This window comes from Lethenteron reissneri, chromosome 43 (genome assembly GCF_015708825.2).
Source record: "Lethenteron reissneri isolate LAM-NWPU_2019-01 chromosome 43, ASM1570882v1, whole genome shotgun sequence".
NCBI classification, from domain to species: Eukaryota; Metazoa; Chordata; class Hyperoartia; order Petromyzontiformes; family Petromyzontidae; genus Lethenteron; species Lethenteron reissneri.
Genome location: NC_083821.1, coordinates 6,706,417 through 6,718,881, shown reverse-complemented (window position 1 = coordinate 6,718,881; position 12,465 = coordinate 6,706,417). Strand labels below are relative to the sequence as shown.

The window sequence follows — 12,465 nt, the reverse complement described above, 5'->3', positions numbered from 1 at the left end:
CATCAACTCAACTCGCTGTGTTTGGAGGAGGAGAAATTCTGCCTATGACCGCAAGACAACCATCCCCACCGTCAAACATGGAGGTGGAAACATTATGCTTTGGGGGTGTTTTTCTGCCAAGGGAACAGGACAACTTCACCGCATCAAAGGGACGATGGATGGGGCCATGTACCGTCAAATCTTGAGTGAGAACCTCCTTCCCTCAGCCAGGGCATTGAAAATGGGTCGTGGATGGGTATTCCAGCATGACAATGATCCAAAACACACGGCCAAGGCATCAAAGGAGTGGCTCAAGAAGAAGAACATTAAGGTCCTAGAGTGGCCTAGCCAGTCTCCAGACCTTAATCCCATAGGAAATCTGTGGAGGGAGCTGAAGGTTTGAGTTGCCAAACGTCAGCCTCGAAACATTAATGACTTGGAGAAGATCTGCAAAGAGGAGTGGGACAAAATCCCTCCTGAGATGTGGGCAAACCTGGTGGCCAACTACAAGAAACGTCTGACCTCTGTGATTGCCAAAAAGGGTTTTGCCACTAAGTACTAAGTCATGTTTTGCAGAGGGGTCAAATACTTATTTCCCTCATTAAAATGCAAATCAATTTATAACATTTTTGACATGCGTTTTTCTGGATTTTGTTGTTGTTATTCTGTTTCTCACTGTTCAAATAAACCTACCATTAAAATTATAGACTGATCATTTCTTTGTCAGTGGGCAAACGTACAAAATCAGCAGCGGATCAAATACTTGTTTCCCTCACTGTGCATCTGTAGTAGCTATGGGCCACGCACTTTCAAGGGCCCCACGCTAAATGCTTTCAAGCTATCAATTCCGGTTCAGTGATTCTGCACTTGCTCTATTACTATAGTACTATACTGCCTCTTTTTGGTTCTTTCGGTAAAGTCACGTAGAAGGGAAATAATAAAATAATAAAAATAAAACATATCAAATAATTCTCACGACGTTTCGGCCACAACGCAAGCAGCCGTCCTCAGGTGAAGACCAGGTCTGTCGGGGAGACAGCGTCTGAATGGATGGCAATCGAACTAGGTTCGCCGGGTTTATAGTACAAAGGGTTTTACATACCCTCTGTGGCAACGCTCCCCTTTTCCCCCAGCATCATCGGGCGAATTGCCCGATGATAATTGCATCCAGCATCATCGGGCAACATTTTAAAATGTTGCGGTTTCACTCTTCAACACAACGGTGGTCTAAAGTAGTGAACTATTTGTCTTTTGTCAACGTGACACTTTTTTGCTGATTGGCCGTGTCGGGTGGTGGAGGGTTACGAGACATTTATAAATAACGCGATCTAACCCAAAAACGTTGATTATGAATGTCATGTTTTATCTGACACTTTGTAAATGGAACAAATAAACAAGCTCAATCGTTACCCCTGACAAGGCGGCGAGCCTAGATGCACCCGTCAGTTCGTTATGAAGGTGCATTACGCCTGGCCTGTTATATGCTTACAAAAAAACACAAATAAGCAGACGACATATCTCCTTTACATGTCCATCTCTACTATGGGAACCTCATTTGCCGGTAAAAATATGATAATTGTTTTTTTTACCCTTCTATCTGGCAACAAAACTGACACCTTTTTTACAAGGAGTCATGGACCAGATGACGCCAAAAGGCAAAAGTGCGCCTTTTGGCGTCATTTGGTCCAACCCATGTGAGACTAGGCTCTAAGGAAAGCTGTCTCGGGTGTGGACCAATCAACTTTAAGGACAGTGCACATTATCAGAGTTATGTCTTTTGTTTGTATTATGACTGCAGGTATTGAGGTCTATGCAAACATGACTCCTTGTAAAAAGGTGTCAGTTTTATTGACAGATAGAAGGGTAAAAAATACCAATTATCATGTCCATCTCTCTACGTAAAAAAAAAGTATTTCTTATACGACCCACAAGCCGCACGGCGTTCTAGGAGTGCATCATTTTCTCAGCATTGATTCAAGACGAACACAACTCTGGAACAGTTTTGACATCATCAGCACAGTCTGTATGTGTAGATGAATTGATAGCAACGACCTGCCCAGACATACAACCCTTTTTTGCCACGGCTGGACGTGGTGCCTGTGTGTTTATTATTGAGTGTGCGTGCAGACATCGATTAGTACGCGTCAAATCCCTGTCAGATTGGAGGCCGGTGCGTGGATTTGCTGGGAGCGTTATCAAGCGAGCACCCACCTGGGTTCACGTTGAGCAATTATTTATCAATCTGAATTATCAAATGTAAAAATAATTATCAAATACAGTCGTGCAACAGGCATATTGAACACAATACTCAACGCGTTTGTCAATAACATTGTGGCCTTAGAAGTAAAACTATATATAATAGTTGACATTTTTGGGCAAGGGCCCTTCTTCATAGCACATGAAGAGAAAGTCCAGAGAGACAATACGAGTTGTACGCTGCACTTCACACCATGGGGCCTTGAAGATAATTGAATGTAAATCGTCTTCTGATGAGAAGTTCTTACTGGTAGGAACCTCCTGGTTACACCAGCCCACAGGGGATTATTGTGTCCGTCCGTCGTGCAGGGAGGGGCTGGGTGGGGAGGGAGGGGCTGGGTGGGGAGGGGAGGGTGGGGAGGGGCTGGGTGGGGAGGGTGGGGAGGGGCTGGGTGGGGAGGGTGGGAAGGGGCTGGGTGGGGAGGGTGGGGAGGGTGGGGGTGGGAGGGGTGCGGCTGGGTGGGGAGGGGTTGTTCACCCCGTGGTGCCCTTATAAAACTCAACGTTTAACCTACTCACGCCGGCTTGTGCCCGCCCTCACAGTCGGCCATATTTGCGGAATACACCACGCCGCCGTTGACCCTGCAGGCCATTGACCGAGCAACCCAACGTTCCTACCAGCTCCCTCCTTAGGAATGTGTTAAATTGGCCTATGAATAGTTACGTTATTAATAGCGGTTGTGTAACAGATACAATCTTCATCAATAAAAAAAGTATGACTAAATAAACTCATTCATATTCCATTTAAAAATAAAAATAAATTGCATGCACATTGCATAGTGGGAAGACTTGTTCTTGTGAGCACAAGGCACAATCCACTTAGCAATGCATTCCTGGGCCCAGTCACCATCTGAATTAAACAGAACGACTCAGCACATTCGTCAATTCCAATAAAAGGATTGTGACTGCCCTACACCCCTGCGGTGGAGAAATATGAAAAATAAAATGTGAGGCACACAAATATTTTAATCCAAGAATCCATCTCTGCATCTTCGAATTAAAACAAACATTTTAAAACTTGTCGGGCTCTCACCTGCAATAATATTAATGTTTTGACTCGCGATATATTTGATCACATTGTTCATGTAAAAATCAATTATTGTATTTCTGGCTCATTTAGGTTTCCCCTTTGTCGGTCACTTGCCATTGTATAGATTCATACCACCGTACATTCTTTACGCAACCAAAATGGGAAACAGAATCGACTGGTGAACCTATTCATGAACACGCTGAATCCCTACTATAGTGGGGTCAATGGTGACGAAAATATTAATCGACGAAGCGTTATTTTTATTTTACTCAACGACGACTGTGGGTGAATGGAAATCACACGAAGCGTGATTGATGACTCTGGACTGCTCATCAGAGACCAAAGCACCTCTGACTATGACGCAGAGGTCGCAAACGGGTTTTGATTCCCTACCCGTACACTACCCGAAATGAGTGACAAACGGTTACTCACCAGTGACTCACGGCCTACCCGTACCCGTACCCGGCCGCACCAGGGTCGCAAACGGCTACCCGTACCCGTACCTGGCCGGGTATGGGTAGCCGGGTATCGGGTAGGGTACGTGTATCAGGTACCCGGTTGCGACCTCTGCTATGACGAGACAGACTCAACTCTTCGAAGATAATTGAGTAAACGCTATTCGAGACTGCAATGCATGAAGGAAGACCAAGCTTGGTAATTGTTCATCTCAAGTCAGTGAACCCCCGGAACGCCTGGGTCATCCAGCGGCGAGCCTTTTGACACTTTGCCGTGACGTCCTCAGGAGCGCACGTTCGGCCTGGCGCAAGCGTCTGCGGTGACTTCGAGGCGTGCGGGTGTTTGTGTTTGTGCGTGCGGCCGCTGCTGCTGCTCTCTGTCGACTTCGCAGACGTGGACGAGTGCGCGTCGAGCCCCTGTCTGAACGGAGCGAGGTGCCGTGACGGAGTGGCGGTGTTCACGTGCGAGTGTGCGCCCGGGTTCACGGGGACGCGCTGCGAGACAGGTGAGCCCTTCACGGCCGTCGTGAGGTTTGCGAGCCGTTAAAAGTAACACAAAGACACGGGCACGCAAAGACACACGCACACAGATCACCCGTATTGCCTGTAACTGACTTTTGGGGCAAGTGCTCTTAGCGAGCACCTATGAAGGCCGGCACGGCACACGAGGGGGTGGGTGGCCAGCAACAAGCCCGACCGCCTTTGTCTCCCTCGCGGCGATGTTTACACATCGCACCAGGTACTTATTTTAGGCTGAGTCGACCTAGGGGAGGCCCAGGACCGGTGCAGATAATCGTCACCGGTGTTGGCCGTGAGCGGGAATCGAACCCGGATTGCCGGGTTCATAGCGCAGCGTAGCGCTAACCGCTACACTACCGCTCCCCACTAACACACACTGACACTAACAAAGACAAAGATCCCCCGTATAGCTTTAACAGACTGTAGGGGCAAGTGCTAATAGCGAGCATCTATAAAGGCTGGCACGGCACACGAGGGGGTGGGTGGCCAACACCACGCCCGGCCGCCTTTGTCTCCCTAGCGGCGATGTTTACACATCACACCAGGTACTCATTTGAGGCTGAGCCGACCTAGGAGAGGCCCAGGACCGGTTCAGATAATCGTCACCGGTGTTTGCGGTGAGCGGGAATCGAACTCGGGTCGCCAGGTTCGTAGTGCAGCACGCTAACTGATACACTACCGCTCCCCACTTACACACACACACACTGACACACACACACTAACACACACACACTGACACACACACACTGACACACACACAATGGCGAGTCCTGTATTGATATTCTGGGCGGTGGAGGAGGAGGGCTATGGGGGGGGGGGGTAATAATTTGTGTGGGATGGTGAAGTGGAGGGAATGGGGGAAGGGAATAAATAGATGCAATCTGAAGTAAATGCCAAGACGAACCGGCACAATTTGTATTATTATTTTACCCGCTAAGGCCCACTGAGCTACGTAGCTCTTCGTCAGCAGTGGCCTGACCACAATTGGCAGCTCAACCAAGTGTCTGATGACCACGTGGAAATTAACAGCAGCCAAAAATACTACCCAACGCGTGTTTCCGAACGTGGAGGGTTAAAAAATTAACCCGTAAAAACAAAGTTTTTAACTATAAATCATTTATATGCGTGGCATCGGTTTTATTTTATTATTCATTTCTGTTTTTCTTGAGTAAGAGTTTCATTTTTATCACATTGGTATTTTTAATTAAATATAAGGAAAGTCGTATATAAGGATTATAAGGTTTTCAGTTTTGTGTGATTGTTTATATTGTACATTTGTGTTGTTTTCTTGAATAATTTTCTGTGTTTAGGAAAAATATATGATTGTGTTAGTGAAATTTTTTTTTTCCTAAAAAGTGGAAAATTTTGGAAAAAAATTTTCAAGAAAATAAATTGTCACGCACAACGAGTCTGTGTGCAAAATGTCAGCTCGATTGGATCACGGGAAGTGGGTTAAAAAACGACCGAAAGATTTGCACGGTCGTAAGCGCGCAAGCAAGTGAACTTAATATAAAGGATTTTAAAAAACGGACGAGCCGGAGAAAACAACAACCGATGTCCACGCGCATGAACCACGCATCCTGGGCATTATAACTGCTTTAAAATCATGCATCGAATTGTTGTCAATTGCGTGCCGGCTTAATAAACTGTTTGTGAGTGCATATTCTTGTAAAACCCCAGACAGGCTGCCACCTGTCTGGGTTCAACTCGGACTGCCCGGGAATTGGTGTCTGTGTTTGGGTGGCCTGGAATTCCTTTGTACGGAGATCTGGTAGCATTGTTTTGAACTTTATTGTGGTAAACCAGGCCGAGTTAGAAATATGGAAATCAATCGGCGTCTTCGTTCAGAGACAAAGGTCACCCCGCAGCCCCGTATCTCCAGTGAGCTGTCTTTGTCCAGGAAGATGCAGTGTGTGACGAATCAATGATTAAAATTCATCATCCTAACGCTCAAGTTGCGAGCACTGAGCCATGCACATGAGAATCACTTAATTTACAATTTAATCAAACTATATGGCAGCATTACTTTTAGCCTAATTAAATTAACTATTCAAAACAAACAACTTTTGCACTTAACGAGACGCCACAAGACGCTGCGTCAAGCGGCGTGGAAAACAACCCGGGACAAAGTCTGTACAACAGCACAACCGAGACTCAAAAACAGAGAGAATTCATGAACTCGCAGGGGAGGTGAATCTGTCAAACCAAGCTGCTCTTGTATTCAAACATGTGCCTGTGTGCTTGGGCGTTGCAGTTATCGCCGTGCCAGTGGCACAGAACGGGACGCACCGGCAGCATCATCTGCCATCGGTCGTCTCAGTCAGTTAACCCCCGTAACGCCTGGGTCAGCCAGCGGCGAGCCTTTTGACACTTTGCCGTGACGGGCCCGGGGAGCGTGCGGTGACTTCGAGGCGTGCGTGTGTGCGTGTGTCTGTCGACGTCGCAGACGTGAACGAGTGTGCGTCGAGCCCCTGTCTGAACGGAGCGAGGTGTCGTGACGGAGTGGCGGAGTTCACGTGCGAGTGTGCGCCCGGGTTCACGGGGACCCGCTGCGAGACAGGTGAGCCCATCCCGACCCTCTTGAGAATTGTCAGCCGTTTAAAACCTCCCCCCGTTGCCATCGAAGCGTACGTATTTACCGCTGAGATTTTTTGTCAAGATTTTGCAAGGGCCTTTCAATATTGTGTGTTCCTGAATGAACAAAAAATCAATTAGCAAATGTCCCCATGTGACTTCTCGATTTTATTGACTGTGGGATGGTGGAGGGTTATAATTATAATTAATAAAATTGACATTATTCTTACTCGTTCTAAACTATTTGTTTTTTCTAATGAATCTGAAAACTGAAACCACACATTACTCTGTAAGTTTTGTAAACAAATTGGTCATTGTTTGTATTTCCTTCCCTATTAAAATAGACGATGTTGTCTTCCCATAAAATGAACGAAGAAGAACCAGCAAATTACGGTCGTAAAATATTGTTTTGGTTAGGATGTAATGTTTTAATAAAAACGTCTTCGCTAGTACAACCGCTCAGAGATTGTGTGACACACGTTTTTTGTTTTAAACCCAAGCACAGAAATGGGCAAAGACAAAGATCCCCCCCTCATAACCTTGACAGACTTTCAGGGCTGTTAGCGAGCAACCTATGTAGGCCGGCACATGCCCAGTCACCTTCATCTCCCCGGCGGCGATGTTTACACACCGCACCAGGTACTAATTTCAGGGGATGCCCAGGACCAGTTCAGATAATTGTCACAGGTGTCGGCTGTGAGCGGGAATCGAACTGGGGTCGCTGGGTCCATCGTGCAGCGTGCTAATCGCTACACCACCGCTCCCCACACGAAGGACACACGCACACACGTGGACACACACACACAGCGGTCACTCACACTCGGGCTTGCGTAAATTCCACGTGTGATCGAGCGATCGATCGACTCACTGGATTTCCAGCAAACAAAGGGGGGGGCCTGCATGTGGAGGCCTGTGTTTGTCATATCTCGCAAAGGTGTGCCTGGATTCAAATGCCTCATTGACCGTGGTGGAGTGTGAGGGGCGCGATGCTTCCGGACCCACGCATTGTGTTCGTTTCATTAACCGGGCGTGCATTAGTCACCCGCGACAATGGACAGTTTGATCCCAATTGATTTAAACAAGGCAGCCATTTTTTATTGTGTTGGTTTTCATTGTAGAAGAATGGCCTTGTTTCGTGTCTGCGCAGAAAGGCGCCCAGCTTTCTTCGAACGAACTTCTATAATGATTAAGGCTTTGCTCAAGGAGGGCGGTTGTGGTGAATGTAACAACATTTAACTTAATATTTATAAAGATGCACATACACACTACTAACATATAACATATTTGTATCATTAGTCAATAATATTCATCATAATTAGCTCTCTGTTAGCTCGCTGAAGGTGCCTTGTACCATATCGGCCACGGGGATTCTTTTAGCCATACTTCACCGCGCTGAGCAAGTTGGAAGGGGGTGCCCTGGGACCAGTTCAGATATTACTCACTACTGATGTTAGGCATGGCCCAGGGATCGAACTCAGATATTACTCACTACTGATATTAGCCATGGCCCAGGGATCGAACTCAGATATTACTCACTACTGATATTAGCCATGGGCCAGCGATCGAACTCAGATATCACTCACTACTGATATTAGCAATGGGCCAGCGATCGAACTCAGATATCACTCACTACTGATATTAGCCATGGGCCAGCGATCGAACTCAGATATTACTCACTACTGATATTAGCCATGGGCCAGCGATCGAACTCAGATGTCACTCACTACTGATATTAGCAATGGGCCAGCGATCGAACTCAGATATCACTCACTACTGATATTAGCCATGGGCCAGAGATCGAACTCAGATGACTGGAGTCACAGTACAGCGAGATAACCACTTTGCCACTGCTCCAACCAATGCATTTATATAATTGCAAATGTATAAAATCTGTACAGCTTATTTATATATATGCTTATACAATACAGCACTGTATATATGTTTTATGTTATCGATATCCACTGGTACTGTCGTATCAGTATGCTGGGTGCATGCGTGCGCACGTAAATCTGTGAAACCCGACTGAAAATCTGTGAAAAATACCTGTACAGCTCATCGGATTCCTCCAGTAAAAATAGATTTTCTGATTCTGATAATATTGGTGTGGAGGAGGCTCCTTGAAGGATGCTGGACTGTTGGAGGCAGTTGCCCTCCAGTAACAATGGACTGCACTGCAGTCACATCAACGAGCGGAGTGCCGGGCGGCTAAAACGCAGCAAGTTGGCACAGTGGGGAGCACAGGTGGTGCATCTGCCAGTCATCTCAGCCAATCAACCCATTACACCCTGGGTTTGTCCCGTGACTTCCTGCCTGCAGCAAGCCTTACGCATTTCACGTGACGGCCTCAAAGTGCACATAGCCTGGCATAAGCACTGTGGTGATGTCACCGCCACTTAGTGGTGAATGGCAGCTCTTATTGTAAAGATTATCCAATTCCACGTTTTACTAATAGCCTATTGTGCTGAAATAGGATTATTATCTTGAGTTGTTATTTCCCTATAACTCTTTCCTTGGACTTCATTTTCTCAAAGGAGGTTGTTTTCCATCAATTACACAAACATTGTTATGGTCACAGCATGTGCACCTTTGCAGGAAACGGACAGTTATGATTGTGCACACAAAGCATATCCTTCCATTTCTGAAGAGGACAATCATACTATATTGCATTTCAATTGTCTGCAATTGAAAATTAGAGGTGAAATTCGAAAAATACTGTACATTCTGAATGCCCAACAATAACAACCATAATTCGCTACTAAGTGGCAGTGAAGTCACCACAGGTCTCGTGCACTTTTGAGGCCATGTAAAATGTTGAATTCCTGCTGATTCGAAGTCACGAGACAGACTGAGATATCTGGCAGATAAATTACCTCTCCTTCCCATTGTGCCAGCTGAATGTGCTTTAGCCGCCCGGTGTTAAGCTTCTTGTTGTGAGCATCGTTCCTCAACGCTTTATTGTTGCCGGAGGGTGGTTGCCTTCAATTGCCCAGTAGTGTTCTTCGTGATCTTGACACTATTAGTCATTTGCAAGTCCAATCAGCTCCATGTTATTCTTTACCGCATCAGCCCATCTCTTCTCTAGCTCGTGCCGTGCCCGTTTAGCCCCCTCTATCTGGCCAAATGTAAGATGCTTGGGCATGCGGTGGCTGGGTACGTGTGCTACTCACCCAGCCCATTCATCATACTTACGGACATGCATATGCACAAAATCAAAGCATGCCATTTTCCTGGCACAAATCCATAAGTGTATTATCAATACACCTGCAATTATCTAGTTATATATTTAATTACTTATACATGAATTTCGATTTAAAGTTTTCGTGACTGCAGGGATTCATCTTCTTGGTTCTTTCGGTAAAGTCACGTAGAAGGGAAGTAATAAAATAATAAAAATAAAACATAATAAAATAAAATAATTCTCACGACGTTTCGGCTACAACGCAAGCAGCCGTCTTCTTGCGTTGTAGCCGAAACGTCGTGAGAATTATTTTATTTTATTATGTTTTATTTTAATTATTTTATTACTTCCCTTCTACGTGACTTTACTTATACATGGTGAGCATACTATCAGAGCAACAAAAGGAATTTACATTCATGCATGGTTTAGACTTATTTTATTTGTAAGCCAACTCAACATGCCCTATACCATTTTATATACGCGTGGAAAATTCTAACTAGTCTTAGCTCCCCGATGTAACTCGCTGACGCACCCCAACTGGACATCAGCGCAAAAGAGCTCCATAGCTCATCGGATTCCTCCATTCTAATTAAAAAATTCTGTAAACATTCTGTTCATGGGTCGCACTGAAAGGAAGCTTGTGTTTCCTCCGAAACGTCGTGATTTTTATTGTATTTTTATTTTACTTTTATTAATTTTAATTTTTTTACCTACGTGACTTTACCGAAAAAACCTAAGAATATGAATCCTTCAAATCTAGAATGGTGTTAAGTTAGTTCCTGGCCCAAAACAATTTTTGCTGAAAATTCAAGAGTCCAATTTTTGATCGAGCGAACCTGCTGCTAAAGTGCGAGTTGGTGGAAGGGGGGCGGGCTAAAGGGGGGGGGGCGGGGGAAGGGGGGGGAGGGCTAGGACCGATCCAGATATCACAAGGCAACGTGTCTTTTCCCACTGCATATTCTCACATGCCTTTTACTCATTCCCCATTCATTCGATCCATTCATCATCATCATCATTTCCCGTCATCAATTTCGCTTTCACCGATGTCACGCATCATCACGGATTTGCCCCCCATTGCTTCCTCTCATCCGTTTCATTCACCCCACCGTACGAGTGTTGATTCTGTGTAGAGCGCCTTGCATAACGCGCTATATAAATTATTTTAAAATTAGATAGTATGTGTGTTGAACCGTGCTAATCGGAGGTGCAGGGGAAGAACAACAGCAATGACTGGAACTCAAACTCAGGTTTGCTTTTTAGTCATGGCATTACACACACACATATATATTATGTGTCTATTGTATGGCTACTTCTTCCCCCAATGCGTTCTTTCCTACGATTTGGCACAGTGTTTTGAGATGCAGGTTGCATTTATACGCTGTTCATATCCAGGTTTTATTGAAATTTTCTTGTATATGTAGCAAATGGGGTTTGGAGTGTTTGTAATGTTACCGTATAATTTACTCTGAAGATGAGGTCACATTTTAAAAATTGTATTGCCCCAAAGAAACACGGTCATACATTCCATTTCTCAGTCACTTATTACATTGGAATGTGGAATGACCACCACGCAGTTTCTCATTTGAGTAGGGAAACAATTTTAACTTCATTTAGCAAATTGGAATCAGATGTATAAGACTAGATTGGTGATGGGTAGTAATATTGATGGTGCTCTAATTTACCCTGGAGAGCCTCATTGAGTCTTAAAACTCTTTATTGTGAAAGTTCCTCTGAGTTGAGATGCGTTTGGACAATCGCATTGATGGTCATTTGGCTTCGCGTGGAAGAAAACCTGGAGGATAATAATAGGGTTTTTCCCCTTTTTTCTGGCAACAAAACTGAATCCTTTTTACAAGGCTTCATGTCTGCATTAACCACAATACTTGCAGTCAAAATGCAAACAAAAAACACACTATGACCACTGCAAGTATTGTGGTTAATGCAGACATGAATCCTTGTAAAAAGGTTTCAGTTTTGTTTGCCAAAAAAGGGGAAAAAACCCCCTATTATTATATTTTGGTACTGACAAAGGGGGTCTAATGATGAAACCGGAGGACTCGGAGAAAACCCACCACGCACACGAGCGGGAGTAATAATTAAGGCTCTGCATGGATATTTTCAAGAATCCATTGCTGTACCCCAATCTCCTGGACATTTCACAGCCCAAGCGAGCAATACCTGGTATTCCCAGGCAGTCTCCCGAGCAAGGCCTTAACCAGGTTGAAGCCTGCTCAGCTTCCACACCCTAATGAGATCGGACGCACTCAGGCTGATTGGGTCATAGGTGAAAGTGGGCCTCCAGTGTGGTCGAATGTTGCCCGAAGCCTCGTCGATTACAGCTCCTGCATTGACCGTGCTTGTGCTCACTGTTGCCACTGCTTTTGATGCTGCTGCGACTGCTGCTGTTACTGCTGCCGCCGCTGCTTCTGCTATTGCTGGTGCTGCTGCTTCTACTCCTGCCGCTACTGCTGCCA

The 12,465-nt window shown here is 45.4% G+C and overlaps 1 protein-coding gene across 3 annotated transcripts in view; it reads left to right on the top strand.

The window, feature by feature from the left end:
- Positions 1-12,465, top strand: part of LOC133353350 (protein delta homolog 2-like) — a 53,660-nt gene that overhangs the window by 32,122 nt on the left and 9,073 nt on the right. For all 3 annotated transcript variants that reach the window (XM_061569525.1, XM_061569524.1, XM_061569523.1), the window contains 2 exons: positions 4,113-4,226; positions 6,686-6,799. In XM_061569525.1, coding sequence (XP_061425509.1) covers positions 4,113-4,226; positions 6,686-6,799 — 228 coding nt within the window. The remainder of the gene's footprint in view (positions 1-4,112; positions 4,227-6,685; positions 6,800-12,465) is intronic.